The 17724-nt window shown below is 48.5% G+C and overlaps 1 protein-coding gene and 1 pseudogene across 17 annotated transcripts in view; one reads left to right on the plus strand and one right to left on the minus strand.

Moving 5' to 3' along the window:
- Positions 1-17724, plus strand: part of LOC102125700 (phosphatidylinositol 3,4,5-trisphosphate 3-phosphatase TPTE2-like) — a 347382-nt pseudogene that overhangs the window by 151601 nt on the left and 178057 nt on the right.
- The window catches only part of LOC135964418 (aspartate-rich protein 1-like), an 85352-nt gene that overhangs the window by 8374 nt on the left and 59254 nt on the right, over positions 1-17724 (minus strand). For 3 of the 17 annotated variants that reach the window (XR_010578491.1, XR_010578477.1, XR_010578472.1), the window contains one exon: positions 14299-14355. Coding sequence is in view for 1 of the 17 variants with exons in the window: in XM_065522568.1 (XP_065378640.1) it covers positions 14266-14355 (90 nt within the window). In the remaining 16 variants the exon portion in view is untranslated. The other 14 variants (XR_010578486.1, XR_010578479.1, XR_010578482.1 and 11 more) reach the window with 12 other exon arrangements.

Raw genomic sequence — 17724 nt, forward strand, 5'->3', positions numbered from 1 at the left:
CTTCATTCAAACAGGCCAAGTTCACACAGCCTGCACAACCTACACCAGCGAAGCTGAGAGACATGACTCTGAAAACTTTCTGCCATGAGGATAAGTTTCCAGGTTCAAATATACACGAGCTACTGAAATGAGGAAATGTATACCAATAGAAAATGAGCAAATTCATGAAAAAATGTCCCTGAGTGTGGGGGTGATTTTTGGTTAACTAGCATACATAATATTTTTTATTTGATGCATAATCATTCAGACAGACAAAATATTGGCAAAAGATACAGATTTGGCCAGGCACGGTGGCTCATGCTTGTAATCCTAGCACTTAGGGAGGCCAAGGTGGGTGGATCAAGACCATCCCGGCCAACAAGGTAAAATCACATCTCTATTAAAAATACAAAAATTAGCTGGATGTGGTGGCATGCATCTGTAGACCCAGCTACTCAGGAGGATAAGGCAGGAGAATCACTTGAACCCGGGAGGTGGAGGTGGCAGTGAGCAGAGATCATATCATTGCACACCTGTATGGTGACAGAGTGAGACTCTGTCTCAAAGACAAAAAAACAAAAAAAGAAATCACAAATTCATATCAGTCACATTAAATCTAAATAATCAGCTGTCAACATAAAGATTCTGGAAAGTAAAGAACGTACAAGTAAGTTGGAAGGCTTCCCATATTCATGGAAAGGAAGACTAAACCTGACTAACACACAATACTACACACATGATCTATAGACTAACAACAACTGCTACCAAACTGGCAACAGCCATCTGTGCAGAAATGGAAAAGATAATCCTAAGATTAGGATTCAATTAGCCATGGATTAGGATTCAAAAGGCCTCAAATAGCCATGGCAACATTGAAAAAGAATAGTGTTGGAAGATGCACATTCATGAGATTGAAATCTAAAAATAAAAATAAAAATAAAAAACAGGAAAATTCAGACAGCATGCTTCTACTGTGGGAGGCACCCATAAGTATCACAGATATAGAATCAAGAGCACAGAATTAAATGCATACATACAGAGTCAGCTGATCTTCAACAAAGGTGCCAAGAATACACAATGGGGAAAGGAAAACGACTTCCACAAATGATGGTAAAACTGCATATTCTCATTCACATGAAGAAATGGAATTCTGACAGTGTACTCAAGGCTGTGTTTCTCCCTCCATTTCTAAGACACTGGAGCTTTTCAGTGAGCCCACAGTGAATTTTCATTCTGTCCTCCATGCCCAGGGAGATGTCTTGATACCAGAGGTAAACAGCAAGGATAGACAAATGAATGTCCTGCCATGAAACCTAAGTTCATAAGGTGTGGATCAATCTCTCCTATGCATCTGGGCACACCGCAGAAGAGTTTTATATTCAGGATTAAGTAACTGCCTGTGACAGAACTATGACCCAAACCAAAGGCTGTGACAATTTGCAGTGGCACAGGCAGAAAAGAGCAGGTATTCTCTGAAAAGTCATCTTTAAATAATAAACCAAGAACAGGTGATTGAAAATACAGGATACTCAAAAGCCCATGAACATAGTACTCCTCACCATGATGACATTAAAGTCTGAAAATAACAAATGTGGCTTATATTTACTTTTTCTTTTTCTCTTTCTATACCCTCCCTAAGCCTCCCAAGCAGCAGGTATAATATGAAGGTTCTTGGAAATGCTGTTTTATTAGACCCCATCTGAAGTCTTGTTGCCTACCTGGAAAGGCATCCTCTTCCCCGCTGAGATTCTCCAGAATCCACTCTTTAAAACCACCAACATCAGGATAAGTCAGTGAGAGGTGCACTCACTTCTCCTCCTCCCAGTGAAGACTCACTGGCTCACACAAAATCTCCTGGTTGGTCCTCTGGGTTCACACACATTTCTACAGCCCCTCTGGTCATACTTATACACTTGCAAAATCATTTGCTCTCACCAGACCCCCAACATTTTTTAACAGGAATCCAGATTAAGGTTTCTATATATTCAAGCCAGCAAATTTGTTTCTCAGAAAATGAGTTAGTTCAAGATACGTACCCAGGACAGGTGATGGTAAAATCTGCAGTGAGACAAAAGAAGATGCTATGAGGATCAGATCAGTTCTGTTGCCCCCTTACACAGATCCGTTCGTCTGTTGATGACTTCAGAAAACTACTTTTGAAACAGTGGTTGAGTCCATGTCAAAGACAAAACACTCTAGCATAGAGGACATGCATGGAAAAGACAAGAGCTTTTCTCACAGAATTTCTTTGAAGTTGATTTAGATTGGTAAACTCACAATGCCTAATTCGAAGAGGAAAACTTGTGTGGAGGAAAATGCCTCTGCATTACAGTTGATGATGGATGCTGTCATTCAAAAACATCCTACCATGTCATGTATTAGATGGGAAGACATTCCCAGTGAACTCCACCCCAAGAAGGACTATTGTGTATGTTGTACATAATGTGTCCCATCATATCCTTATACCAAAATTAATTGAGAGGGAAAGAAATCAGGTGAAGAAATAGTGTATACAGTGGTCCATTTTTAAGACAAAGTGTCTTGAAGTTGTTTAGCTCAGCAAAGGACAGAAGAAATACTAAGCTCGTGGTTGGATGGGCAATGCCGGCTTGTTGGGTCCCCCTTCCACCCCGCTTAGTTGTCCTCACTTTAACAAAGAAGTATAGTCTAAGTTGAAAGTTTACTAGCCTGCAAAATAGCTTGCTTCGTCTGTTCTTCTCAGCCTGCCCAACTACTTAGGTCATAAGTCAAATACTTGAAGAGCTCCTAAGCTGACTAGGATGGCAATGAATTGTGGGCTTCCACAAAATGCAGTAAGACAACCATAAATAAATATATATATATTTCTATCTCTTGCAAGATGATCATTAAAATTCTCACTTTCTCTGTTCTGCAGGCCTCTGAGTCCATTCTTTGGGTTTCAATGGGTGAGTTTGTTTCTCACATCAGGAAAGCAGCATTTCCTTAGAATGCAAAGAAAGGGAGTCTAACCTGGGCATCACCATTGTCTTCCTCACTTGGTGGTAGAGATTTTAAACTCAGGTGGTCCTCAGGGTGGCCTAAAAGAACACAGAGGTAATGTCAGTGCCCTGGTGGTTGGAAACTGTGGGTCCCTCAGGGAGCTTTGCTGGATGTGGCATATGGAGCGTGGGACTGAAGATTCTGAGACCATCTCAGAGAAACAACTATGTTCAAGTAGTGAGCATGAGGGAGTCTCACCAGATATCTCGCATCTTAGTCAGTGCCTGGACCTAATAAGACTCTGCATTCCCAAGTCAAAGACCAAGGCTTTGATGTTTGCTGTGACATAGGCAGGAAAAACTGATCTTCTGGTAACCATTAAACACCAGAGCAAGAAAAAAAATGGTTACAAACACAGCACACAAAGCCCATGGAGGCAAATGACCTCGTCTCTATCTTATTAAAATACAAAAGGAACAAGTCACACTTCTACACATATTTGCTTTGGTTCTGACTTCATTGCCCTTTTCCTGATTTCCAAAGCAACAGGTGTCACCCAACTGCTCCCAGAGATCCTCCTAGACTATCATGCTCTACCTGCAGGTCTGCCTCATCGCAGCTGTCCTCATGGACGGTGTCCATTGGCCAATCTTCAGAGACAAAAACTCCACAAGAAGTTATTCCAGAGAGCAACTCACCCACCCTCCTACTCCAGGTGAGGCCACACTGGAGATCATTCTGCCCTTCCCTCGGTGTTGCCAGACTCTCCCTGGTCTCTGGGGAGTCAGAGGTCTCTAGAAAGGCATTACTCACACTTGCCAGCCTTCAAGTGAGAAAGAGGAACTGAAGGAACCACCTTTCAACTTTTTCCTTCCAATGGCCCATTATAGGTCTCACCTCCAATCTCACAGCCCTGAGATTCCCACTTTAAGGTGCACGCTTTGAGTTAGAGGAGTTCAATAATCAGCCCCTCAGCCAGGTTTACAGCAGATGTGAAAGAGCATTCTGCGGGGATGGAAATCTCTCTGCTGCATGAACAGAAGGCTGCTGGGGGATTGCATGGTGGCTGTTGTGATGAAGTTCTGAATTTTTTTTTTTCAAGACAGAGTTTCACTCTTGCTGCCCAGGCTGGAATACAATGGCATGATCTCGGCTCACTGCAACCTCCGCCTCCCGGATTCAGGCGATTCTTCTGTCTCAGTCTCCTGAGTAGCCAGGTTCACAGGCATGCACCACCACACATGGGCTAATTTTTGCATTTTTAGTAGAGATGGGGTTTCACCATGTTGGCCAGGTTGGTCTCGAACTCCTGACCTCAGCTGATCCACCCGCCCCAGCCTCCCACAGTGCTGGAATTACAGGTATGAGACGCCATGCCCAGCCCTGAACTTTTAATTGTAAATATTTAAATGTATTTAAATATGAAGAGGCACATATATGACGGAGAACTGCACTAGATGGCACAGGAGACCCAGACATGAGGAAGACATGACTCCCCTCGCCTGGTGTTTTCTTGCAAAATAGTTCGCAGCTCTGCTCCTACCATACATTTATGGTTACTTAATGGACATCTGCAAAAGGTCCAGTCACTGTGTGGGGCTGGGGATATAACAATGAGGACAACATCCAGATCCAGAGGGATGCCTGCAGGGGGGATACATGCACACAAGGGAAGAGCGTGGCCCTGCACACCCTGTCTAGACAGGATCAGAGAAGCAGAAGCCGAGGGCCAGAGGCACCTCACTGTCCTCAAGAGCTCAGCCTCATCTCCAGGAACCCTGACTCAGAAGCTGGGGCAGGCTCCAGGATTGGTGTAGGGCTCAACAGGCTGGACAGACTGAGAAGGGAACATTTCAACACCTGCACTTGATCCCAGCCCAGGGCTGACCTAGAACTCATCCCAGGGATGTGTTCACTGCAATGCCCATGGGGCCTAACATGTTCTCCCCAGGACTGACCTCTGGGATAAGGACTAATGAGGAAGACACAGTCACTGCCCTGGCAGGAAACGCCCATAGCCAGGGTTCCTCTATCCAACCTGTGGGAAGACACAACACAGATAGAGTTTGACACTGAAGATTCCAAACCTTCTATAAAATAAATGGAAACTGATGTGTTCTGGATTCCACAGAAGGGTTGCAAGGATGAGCTGGACTCTGAAATCAGTCACCATCCCTTTGCTGAGCTCCTGGTGCACTGGAAATCATGTCCCTCCCCACCTCCCCTGCTACTCAGGAGTGCTGTAGCTACAGGCCCAGGGTTAGGGGGTCTGTCCCATTATAACACATTTCAGCCAGGCACGGTGGCTCACACCTGTAATCCCAGCATTTTGGGAGGCCGAGGCGAGTGGATCACCTGATGTCAGGAGTTCGAGACCAGCCTGGCCAACATGCAGAAACCTCGTCTCTATTATAAATACAAAAATTAGCTGGGCATGCTGGCCCATGCCTGTAATTCCAGCTACTCAGCAGACTGAGGCAGGAGAATTACTTGAACTTGGGAGGTGGACGTTGCAGTGAGCTGAGATCGCACCACTGCACTCCAGCCAGTGAGATCGCACCACTCACTCCAGAGTGAGACTCCATCTCAAAAGAAAAGAAAAAAAAAAAAGAAAAAGAAAAGACCACACACACATTTCTGGGCCAGACAACCCTTGGCCAACAGTGTCTCCTCAAGGACCATCCCTCAAGTGACTCCCAGAAGAGGTGAAAAAGAAAACCTCATCTGTCCCAGCCCTAGGAAGATCAGGCCTGGGACCTGTCTGTGTCTGTCCTGACCCTGAAGTCCATCCCTGCTGACTTGTGTCCTGTCTGCTCTGTGTCAGACAAGTGGGGACCTGATTCCTGTTCTGACCACTCACCAATTTCTGCTGGTGTCACTGTCATCATTGCACAAAGAGATGGAGATGACAAGAGAAAGCAATGAAACTCCATATTTGAGGCATTTAGGATGATGTCCACACCATGCTCTCGGCAGGCAGGAAGGCCAGGTCCTGCTCACCCCTACTCAGAAGGGGTCTCAGAGGTATGAGTACTCACCCTGTGATATTTCTCTACAGCTCCTCTCTTTTTTTCTTTTTTTTTGAGACGGAGTCTAGCTCAGTCACTCAGGCTGGAGTGCAATGGTTCAATCTCGGCTCACTGTAAGCTCTGCCTGCTGGGTACAAGTGATTCTGCTGCCTCAGCCTCCTGAGTAGCTGGGATTACATGCACCTGCCACCACACCCAGCTCATTTTTGCATTTTCAGTAGAGACAGGGTTTCACCAGGTTGGCCACGCTGGTTTCGAACACCTAACCTCAGACAATCCATCCACCTCCTAATTTTTTTTTTTTTAAGTTCTGCGATACATGTGCAGGATGTACAGGTTGGTTACATGGGTAAAACTGTGCCATGGTGCTTTGCTGCACCTGTCAATGCATCACCTAAGTATTAAGCCCTGCATGCATTAGTTGTTTATCCAGATGCTCTCCCTTCCCCTGCCCACTGACAGGCCCCAGTGTGTGTCATTCGCCTCTCTAACACTGTACATATGCTAAGACCACTCCCTTGCTGATGACAATTCTAAGTGATGGATCACAGGGGGCTCTCTTGCCTGTTTTTGTCTGGAGAGACTGCCTGGATTCAGGTTCCTGATAGGAGTGAGGACCTGGAGTGCAGTGTGAGAAACAGATGGCTCAGTGAAGAGCTGTGATCATCCACTAGAGTCCCTGGAGACAGCCATATCATTCAGATGGTGTGGGTTTGTGTGCAGGAGGGTTGGAAGGTAGCTAGGGGTGAATCAATGTGTCGTGATTGTGATTGTGTCTGTAAATGTGTGTTTTCCCCCCAAAATGTGGCCCCACATGCCCAGCACAGTACAAGTGTCACTTTTCTTGAATTCCTGGTCTATGTGGTCCTCTCACCTCAGCCTCCCAAGTCATGTCATTCTTCTAATAGAAAGGAAGAGAAACTTCAGCACCACCATACTCTTTACATAAATGACCTCTTTCTTCCCTCACCACAGCTCTACCTGAAGGTCAGTTTAATATCCCTACTCCTTAGATGGAGAGCGTGCAGAAAGGAGTGAACCCAGATTTTGACCTCCTGAATGGAAGAGGCAAAAGTGAACCCAGAAATGGGTCCCAATGTTGATGGTTTCTATGACTCAACTGTGTCATCACTCAGGCTTGGTGATAGGACCCCACACCAGGGAGTTCCAGCACCTATGTGTGCCCCTGGAACTGTGTGGCCTATAAGCTGCCAAACTTTGCCCATCATCAAATGGGGCCCCAGTGGTCACATAACCCTGGGTAGCAAAAGGTACAGAAAACAAGAGATGTTGGCATGGACATTACTGTGAAATACACATAGAAAGCCCACAGGCTTCTGGTCAGCTCGCAGATTCTGAGAAGTGTAAGGGATCATGTAGAACAGTGCAGGTCAACATCTGTCAGTGCTGGGCTCATTCCTCAGCACTTGGTCAAAGCAGGGAAGATCAGGAAGATACTGCATTGTATTTCATAATATGACTACCTCAAGCCTTAGAAATGCTCCAATCCATGGCTGGGTGTGGTGGCTCAAACCTGTAATCCCAGCACTTTGGGAGGCCAAGGCAGTAGATCACCTGAGGTCAGGAGTTTGAGACCAGCCTGGCCAACATGGTGAAAGCCTGTCTCTACTAGAAATGCAAAAATTAGCCTGGCATGGTGGCCCATACCTGAAATTCCAGCTACTTGGGAGACTGAGGCTGCAGAATCGCTTGAACCTGAGAGGTGGAGGTTGCAGTGAGCTAAGATTGAGCCACTGCACACTCCAGCCTGGGTGACAGAGTGAGACTGTCTCCAAAAAATAAAGAAATGAATAAAAAGAGATGCTCCAATCCATAGCAGACAGAAAAGGGCCAGTGCCACATCAGAACTCAGGACAACATTATCATTAGCCTGGTGCCCATCACCCTCACTGGAGACCTCCTGCACAGCTAGGTGAGTGAGGCTCAGCACTCACCAGGTACTGATCCCTGTGATGGACTGTCCCACTGTCGGGGGCTGGGGCGAGCATGAGCAGCCACTGACTCAGTGGACGCACACACAGTGCAAAGAAATGGAAGATGTGGGCTGGGCGCCGTGGCTCATGCCTATAATCCCAGAACTTTGGGAGGCCGAGGCAGGTGGATCACAAGGTGAGGAAATTGTGGCCGTTCTGGCGAACACGGTGAAACCCCGTCTCTACTAAAAATACAAAAACATAACCAGGTGTAGTCCCTATTCAGGAGGTTGAGGTTAAAGAATCACTTGAACCCAGGAAACACAGGTTGCAGTGATCTGAGATCACACCACTGCACTCCAGCCAGGGCAACAGACCAAGACTCCATCTAACTAACTAACTAACTAAATAAATAAATAAATAAAAATTAAAAAAAATAAGCTACCTTAAGGGATGGTAGAAAAGAAACAATCTGACCCTTACCTGATTCCTCTATTTAGGTACCAAACTGGCCTGCCAGGTAAGCTAGAGAATGGGATGGGGATTCCAAAATTGGGGTATTTGAATTTTCATTGCAAAACGGGCTCTCCCTTTTCTAGATCAAAAAAGCCTCAATGACAAAGACAAGAGGCAGAGTCAGCCTTTGCCCCCATGCCCCAGATCTGGGAAAGCTGGCTATGGGCAGGAGGGAGCTGGAAGCTGAGGATGTCTCTGGGGATGAGGCTATGGGAAGGGGGTGAGGGTGGCCATAGGTTTGCCAGAGAGTAAACGACACCCGTGGCTTTTTTACCTGTGGGCATGTTTTGGTTGCTGATGTGCTGCAGTTCGTGGCCCTCCGTGGCTCCCACATCCAGCTTGCCGGGCTCTACAGTATGGATTCTGATGTTGCAGCAGCCACAGCCTCATAAATAACAGATTCATAACAGGGCGCCACCTTCCCCCTGCACCAGCTACAGGTGGAGTCGATACAACAGGTCGATACAACAGGCCACCTTGTGGCCACCCTGCCCCTCTGTGGTGAAGGCACTACTCAGGCTTTTATTCACCCTGGGCTGCTTGAGCTTTCCAGTCCTGAGGAAAGTGCCGGGGAGTTATTACTGGATGTCACCCTTGGCAAGAAACTCAATAGAAAACCCTGGTACAACTAGGCACGGTGGCTCATGCCCGTAATCCTAGCACTTTGGGAGCCTGAGGGGGGTGGATCACTAACCCCATCTCTACTGAAAATATAAAAATTAGCCTGGCGTGGTAGCGGGCACTTGTAGTCCCATCTACTCAAGAGTCTGAGGCAGGAGAATTGTTTGAACCTGGGAGTTACAGGTTGCAGTGAGCCAAGATCATGCCATTGAACTCCAGCCTGGGCCAAAGAGAGAGATTCTGTCTCAAAAAAAAAAAAAAAAAAAAAAAAAGAGAGAGAGACATTATGTTCATCTGGAAGAACAGGTAAGGATAAAAGCAGTGGAAATGACTGCAGTATATGGAAGAATGTTGTGATCATTTGGGAGAGAGAACAGGAAGCGCTAGATGATTAGATGTGGAAGAACAGGGCAAGTAAAAGGAAAAACAAGCTGCTGAGGCTCTAGTTTGAAGGACTGGGTAAATAGCAATGACTTTCTCCTACACAGAGAATGTAGGAAGAGGAATAGGTATGGTGAATAAGATAGTTTTCAGTTGGGTGCAATGACTCACGCCTGTAATCCCCGCACTTTGGGAGGCCGAGCTGGGTGGATTATGAGGTCAGGGGTTTGAGACCAGCCTGGCCAACATGGTGAAACTGCATCTCTACTAAAATACAAAAATTAGCCAGGTGCGATGGTGGGTGCCTGTAGTTCCAGCTTCTCAGGAGACTAAGGCAGGAGACTCACTTGGACCCAGGTTGTGGAGTTTGCAGTGAGCCAAGATTGTGCCACTGCATTCTAGCCTGAGTGACAGAGCGAGACTCCGTCTCAAAAACAAAAACAACAACAACAACAAAAAGACATAGCTTTGGACTCTTAAGTATTGCATTCAAATGGAGCTCTCTGGTAGAAAGTTAGATAGAAACCTCTGTAGGATAACTCCATTCTGTGACATCACAAGTCATGTTTTTAAAAAAAACACATACACAGTCAAACCATTATGGAAATTTCCTAAAATTTGCATACTAAAATATGACAACTTTTTGGTTATTACTTTCCTTTTTTTTTTTTTTGAGACAGAGTCTTTGCTCTGTCACCCAGGCTGGGGTGCAGTGGCACAATCTCAGCTCACAGCAAGCTTTGCCTCCTGGGTTTACACCATTCTCCTGCCTCAGCCTCCCGAGTAGCTGGGACTACAGGCGTCCGCCACCTCGCCTGGCTAGTTTTTTGTACTTTTTTTTTAGTAGAGACGGGATTTCACCGTGTTAGCCAGGGTGGTCGCAATCTCCTGACCTCCTGATCCGCCCGTCTTGGCCTCCCAAAGTGCTGGGATTACAGGTTTGAGCCACTGTGCCCGGCCTAGTTATTACTTTCTTAGAGCAACTTTGAATTTACAATCGTAGTGAATGAGGTGTCATGTAAAATAAAGCTGCTATATATAAATAATATTTAAATTTTATTGTCATCAGAGCATATAAAAAACAATTGAAGCCATGCGTAAGGCAGAGATTGCTTTAAAAAGCTGTGTCTAAAGAGGGGAGCTAGAAAGAGGGAGACTTGGAGGCCAGGTGTGGTGACTCACACCCGTAATCCCAACACTTTGGGAGGCCGACGAAGGCGGATCACCTGAGGTCAGGAGGAGTTCGAGACCAGCCTTGCCAACATGGCAAAACCCCGTCTCTACTAAAAATACAAAAATTAGCTGGGTGTTGCAGTGGGCCCTACAATCCCAGCTATTCGGGTGGCTGAGGCAGGAGAATTGCTTGAACCCAGGACACAGATGTTGCAGTGAGCTAAGATGGTGCCACTGCACTCCAGCATGGGTGACAGAGCAAGACTCTGTCTAAAAAACAAAATGGAAAAGAAAGAAGACTTGGGGAATAGGGAGGTTTAAGTGGCATTAAGTAAAGCCTACAAATGTGAGCAGTGAGAGTCAGGGTACCTGAGTGTTCATCAGAAATGGCTGATCGGGTGAGTCTCATCAAAATGGAGCTGGTGTCTGCTTCTCATTTCTCTAATGGCCGTACCTAGCACAGTACCTGATCAATAGGGACTCAACACATAATACCCCGATGAACACAGAAAAATTCTGCCAGTTCAAAACTATGTCCATACCCACCAACTTCCCTCATGGAGTTTTACTTCTTTCACTTACTGTAATGTTTTGAAGTTCATCCCTCCTGTGGCCTGTATCCAGTTTCTTTTCTTTGTATAACTGAGCAGCACTCCACTGTATGCACAGACCACATGGGTCTATCCATTCTCTAGCTGACGGACACTTGGGTTGTTTCCAGTTGTTGCCTGGAGTGAGTGAGGTTGCTGAGAACATTTATGTATACGTCTTTTAGAACACATGCTTTCATTTCTTCTAGATAAATTCCTAGCGATGGAATTGCTAGGTCAAATACCTAGTTTATGCTTAACTTCTTTTTTTTTGCTTTCTTATTTGTAGAAAATATTATACTGATACATAATATTGAACATTTTTATGAGGCGCATGTACTGTTTGGTTCCATGGATCCAACATGTCATCATTAAGACAGTGAATTTGGAGTATGGCCTTGAGTATTTACCATTTCTATGTGTTGTGTATATTTGAAGTTCTCTCTTGTAGCTATTTTGAAATATACAATACATTATTGCTAACCATAGCCACCCTACTCTGCTATCCAACATTAGAACACACTCCTTGCATCTAACTGTAGGTGTGTATTCATTGACCAACCTCTCTGCATTCCCTTCTTATACCCGGAGGAGAGAAGAAGGAGGGAAAGGAGCTGTGGGTGGCTGAATTAGGGCCCAGGGATGGCTGTGTCCCAGTCCCAGGACCTGTCCATGTGCAGTGTTGTGTGGCCACAGGGACTTTACAGATGTGAGGATGTGAAGGAGCCTGAGGTGGAAGATGATCCTGGGTTATCTGGGTGGGTCCAAGGTGCGGTCTTTATAAGGGAAAGAAGGAGGCAGGAGGGTCAGAGTGAGAGCAGGTGTGGGGGTGGAGGGAAAGAAAGGGAGAGAAAGAGGGAGGGTGAGAGAAGACGGTGGGGAGAGAGAGAGAAGCGTGGGAGAGAGACTTGAAGGTGCTGAGCTCTGGCTTTGAAGTTGGAGGAAGGGGCCAGGAGCCCAGGGTGTCCTCTAGAAGCTGGAAAAATCCTGGAAATGGATTCTCCCCAGAGCCCTCAGAAGGAGCCTGGCCTGCCTAGCACCCTGATTTTACCACTCTAGGATTCATTTTGGATGTCTGACTCCACACCAGGGAGAGAATCAACACGTGATGCTTTAAGCCTCTAAATTAGCAGTCATTTGTGACAGCAGCCACAGGAAAGTCAAACAGGAGCCATCGGAGAGACTCCCTAGGATGCCCTGAGTGTCCTTCCTTGGCCCCACCATCAGAAACACAGGCCTGACCACTGGTGGTGCCCCCACCCTTCTAACACCCTGCTCAGCAGGAACCATGCAGGAGGGGCTGGGTGTGGCTGGGCCATGCTCTCCCCCTACACCTTCTTCTCAGAGAGCAGCTGGAGCGCCAGACCCAGGGAACCTCACAGAGAAATTCCCATCACAGGACCTGGTTTTCCACTTGAAGCTCAGGATCCAATGGAGAAGTGTTTCCCAAAAATGATGCTTCCTCCAAAGATGGTCAGTGACTTTCTATGCCAAACATCTGAGAAAATCTCCATGTCCTAGGGCTGCCAGGCAGTCACCTGTGCACATGTCAGAGCCCAAATCCCTCAGTAGTGAGGCCTTGGGTAAAACACAACCCCACTTTTAATTATGATGAGCTGCCTGGCCTCAGCATTGAAAACACCAACTTCCCTCGAGCAAAGACTTGTGTAATCTCTTGGAAATGATGGAGCACACCAGCCTGAACAACTGGTGAAAAGCTGTCTCTAATAAAAATACAAACATTAGCTGGGTGTTGTCGCATGTACCTGTAATCCCAGCTACTCAGGAGGCTGAGGCAGGAGAATTCGTTGAACCGGGGAGGCAGAGGTTATGGTGAGCTAAGATCGTGCCATTGCACTCCAGCCTGGGCGAGAGCGAGACTCCATCTAAAAAAAAAGAAAGAAAGAAATGATGGAGCACCTATTACCCTTCTTGCACTTGTTCCTGGGGAGCTCAGAGCCTATCTTTTACAAGTGTCCTGAGCCTCTTGCAGGCCTTTCATGTGTGTTTCCTTCCTGACTTCCTCCTATTTTTCTCACACCTCTGAACCTGTTGTCAGGTGGAAAAATTTAAGAGCTCATGAATTTGATGGTGTGGGAGTGTCCTAGACAGTCCAGCCCTTGGGGGTGGGGAGTTGGGCAGAGAAGAAGGATGGCATTCCAGGGGCCAGAGCCAGAAGCAGAGGGACTCCAGGCCTAGAGTAGGATTTCCAGGCTGAGGAAAGAGAGGCCATGGGTCAGGGGAAGTTCCAGACCAGGACAGGGACAGAGGGTGTATCCGGGGGCTCAGCCAGAAATAGCTCCCTCCAAAACACAGGCAGGGAGTTGGAGGGTGAGATGCAAGGAGGAAGGGGAGATGGGAGAGAATGGATGGACCGGTGTTTAGTGAGCCGACTCCTCCTATCCTGGCCTATGTCCCCAGGGGACACGCCTGGGAGCCTGTGATCCTCTCCTCCAGGCTGCTTTCCCACTGGTGCCAGGATTCCCCCAACGCCACACTGAGCACCCAGGAGAAGCATCAAATTGTATGAGAGATAAGAAATGAAGAGAGGGAGCAGGATTTCTGGTTGACAAGGGAGGTTTATTGAGGGTTTACTGGCTACACAAGGGCTGGATGGCTTGGGATACAAAGAGACCCCTCCACTGGGATCCTGCAGCTCCAGGCCCCTGTGGGTGGGGTGAGGGTTGGGAACCTATGAACATTCTGCAGGGGCCACTGTCTTCTCCACGGTGACATTTGTTTGTGTCTGGCCTATTTCACTAAGTATAATATCTTCAAGTTTCATCCATGTTGTAGAAGATTGTTGAAATCAATTTAAAAATAATTAACAATTAAAACCTATTAAGACCTATTCAAAGTAGTACATTCTGCAGGGGCCACTGTCTTCTCCACGGTGCTCCCTTCATGCGTGACCTGGCAGCTGAAGATGTTGCGGGACCTCCACTACTCAGGTGTCAGGCTCAGGTAGTTGCTGGCCACACACTTGTTTCTGTTTGAAGGGCATGGTCATCTCCACGCCCTGGGTGATGGGGGTACCATCTGCCTTCCAGGTCACGGTCAAGATTCCCAGATAGAAGTCACTCATGAGACACACCAGTGTGACCTTGTTGGCTTGGAGCTCTTCAGAGGATGGCAGGAACAGAGTGACCGAGGGGGTGGCCTTGGGCTGACCTGTGTGGACAGAGGAAGGGGTAAGAGATGACAGGGAGTGTGCGGTGTTGTGGAGCGCCTCTCTCTGTCTAGTCTCTGGGAGGGTTCATGGTGTGGCCATCTGGTCCACCCAGGGTCTCTCCCTCCCTCTTAATTCCCTCCTTTCCACTGGAGCCCTCTGGAGAGCAGACAACCCTGCACCTTCCTAGGGGCCTTCCCAAGTCACCTTTCCCAGGCATCCTGGCCCAGTCATTTCCTCTGCAGCCTCGGTTTCCCCGTGTGTACCCAGGGCAGGCTGTGCTCCCTCCTTCCTGGTTTCTGGAGTCTGAATTTGGAATCTAGGAGTCTCTCCCACAGCACACAAAACTGGTCTGGCACGGTGTGGGGTGGCATGGCCTGGAGCCTCCCACCCCCTGGGGCAACAAGCTGTGCCCCAGCTTGGCCCACTCACCTCTCCTGGTAAAGCACAGGCTCCACTCAGACAAACCCTGGGGCTCTGCCGACGACCCCGTCCTACCAGCCCGACTACAGGATCCTTCACATCGGCTGGGTTCTTGGGACTGCTTGCCCAGACTTCGGGTCACCACAGCCCCCATGCCCACCCCAGCAGCCTCTGATGCCCCTGGACTTCACCTGGTGGCCCTGGAATTCTCTGCACCCCCATTTACTCCCCGCTAGTCACCTCCTGAGTCTAAGGTGCCCTTCCTCAAATGAAGGCGGGCGGTCGACCCGTGAACAGAGAGATACCAGGCCCCAGAAGTGACAGGACTCCAGGGACAGTCACATCTCTGCCCCAAGAGACCCTGTCCTTTCTTGTGACTGCGCTGGGATAGTTGGGCTCTCGGACCTCGCCCAGTCTCACCTGTTCCTCAGTGTCCCCAGGTCCTGACCCAGCACAAGCCACAGAGCTGCAGCCTAGACCCAGAGTCCTCTCTGTGCCTTCCATTGGTCTCCCCTTGGGGTGACCCCTGTGTCCCCAGGACCCCGTGTGGCCCTCCGAGGCTAGAGGACCATCCAGCCCTCAGCCTAGATCCTGGGGTCCCGGGGACTGTCTCTAAGGCTACTGCAGGGCCCCTCATCAGAACTGGCCTCTGTCCCTCACTCAGACATCTGCCCTGGGAGAGGGGAGGAGCCCTAACCCTGCCCAATCCCAGCACATGCACTGGGACCAGGCTGTGTCCTGCTGTTGGAACCTGAAGGCGGCTAATCCCACGGTGGGGGCCCTTCCTGCAGGATACCCTGAGACTAGCCCGCTTCCCTCAGACTCCATGGAGAAAGGAAGGGCTCCATGCTTAAGACTTGGAGGGCAGAGGGGAATAAGCCCCAGAGAAAGAAAGCAGACTTTTCCAGAGACAGGAGAGGGTGGGACAGGCTGGGGAAGGTTGTCAGATCCACCTACCTAAAACGGTGAGCTGGGTCCCGCTGCCAAACACATGCCTCGGTAAATTATGCTTGGATTGAAACCTCTGGGGCTAGCACCTGGGGCCAGTCCAGGAGTTGTGCTGGAGCAGGAACCTGCTGGGTGTGAGGGGCACAGGGCTGCAGTGTGGAGGTTGTGACCTAGGCACAGGGCAGGGGGTGCCCAGTATCCCAGTAGTGTCTCTGTGCCTGTCCCTTCTCTGCAGCAGGTGCCGCCCACAGCCCTGGAGTCACCCCAGCCTGTGTCCCACTCTCTGAAGCTATTGGTGCCGATGGCAACGCTGGCACAGAAGGTCCCAGCAACTCCCTGAGTGACAGATCCCCTGAAGCAGCTGTGTGGTGTGGCTGAGGAGTGCTGAGCTGGCTCAGACCTGCCCAACCTCACTTGGCCCCATTTTAAGGGCCTCTGAAATCCACCACAAGTGTCCCCAGTCAAGCCAGGCTGCCAGCCTGACTTCCTCCCTGGACCAGGACACTGGGTCATTCCCAACTCAAGACGAGATTCTTCTGCTTTTATATCTATCCAGGGAGATGCAGCTCAGTCTCACATTGTTCATGAAGTCTTTTCTGATCATTCATTCCATCTGTCCATCCGTCCATCTATGCATCTGTCCATCTATTCATCTGTCTTTGCATCCATCTATCATCTGTCCATTTATCCATCCATTCACCTGTCCATCCATCCATAAATCCATCCCGTCTACCAGGCACTGTTTTGTATACTAGGGACATGGTGTGGTCCTCCATGCTCTCACCCCCATCTCTCCCAGGTCATGGCCAACAAGGCCCTCCTCATGGTCATGTCCATAGTCCTTCTGCTGTACCTGGTGCCTCTGCTGGATGTGACACGGGGTTGGCCCCTCCTTCCAGTGACTCTTTTCCCCTTGGGGTCTGACTCCCCTTTCCTCTTCCCCTGGCATCTGTTTCTCCATGGCCTATGCCTGGCTGCTGACTCTCCAAGATCCCCACTCAGTCCTCTTTCTTGGCCATCTTCACACTCTGTGACGCCTACTCTTGCCCACATGGTGAGGCTGGAGTCAATCCCAGCTCCAAACCCTCTCAGCTCAACTGCCTACTGACCATGCCCAGTGAACTACCCAACAGGACTCTCAAATCACATCCAGAGGAGATGACCACCTTCCCCCAGCCCAGCTCATTTTCCACCTTCAACTCATCACAATGACCATGGGCGGTCTCAGCCCCTCAGCCAGAAACCTGGAGTCCCTGGACTCAGTCACCTCGCCTCCCACACTGAAATGGCTTCTGCGTACTTAGCTACTGCATTTAGACATTATTATTTTTTTTTTTTTGCTTTGAGACAGAATTTCGCTCTGTCGCCCAGGCTGGCATGATCTCACTACAACTCTGACTCCCAGGTTCTAGGCAATTCTGTCTCAGCCTCCAGAGTAGCTGGGATTACAGGCATGTGCCACCACAGCCGGCTAATTTTGTATTTTCAGTAGAGATGGGGTTTCACCATGTTGGCCAGGCTGGTCTCGAACTCCTGACCTCTGGTGATCTGCCCACCTTGGCCTCCCAAAGTGCTGGGATTACAGGCATAAGCCACCGTACACGGTGACATTCCCTTTAAAGCTAAAAGAAGGCTCAATATAATTAAGAAACAATAAAACCACCTTCTGAGACTCCAAAACCATAAGAAGAGTGAACTTTGCTTTTCTGGATTTTAATCTCAAACTCTCTTTGGTACAAGGATGTGGTGTTGAGCTGGGGCTTACTGGGTGCAAGCTCCCTGCCAGGGGTTCAGACCGGAGTGTTTCTACCTTAGAAGCTGGTCTAGTACTTGGTGATTGGTTTTGTGATGTGAACATAAGATTTTTCTTTGTTTATTTGCTTATTTAATTGTTGAGACAGGATCTCACTCTGACACCCAAAGTGGAGTGAAGTGGTGCCATCATAGCTCACTGCAGCCTTGATCTCCTGGGCTCAAGTGATCCTCACACCTCAGCCTCC

Source organism: Macaca fascicularis, chromosome 10 (assembly GCF_037993035.2).
Source record: "Macaca fascicularis isolate 582-1 chromosome 10, T2T-MFA8v1.1".
Classification (NCBI taxonomy): domain Eukaryota; kingdom Metazoa; phylum Chordata; class Mammalia; order Primates; family Cercopithecidae; genus Macaca; species Macaca fascicularis.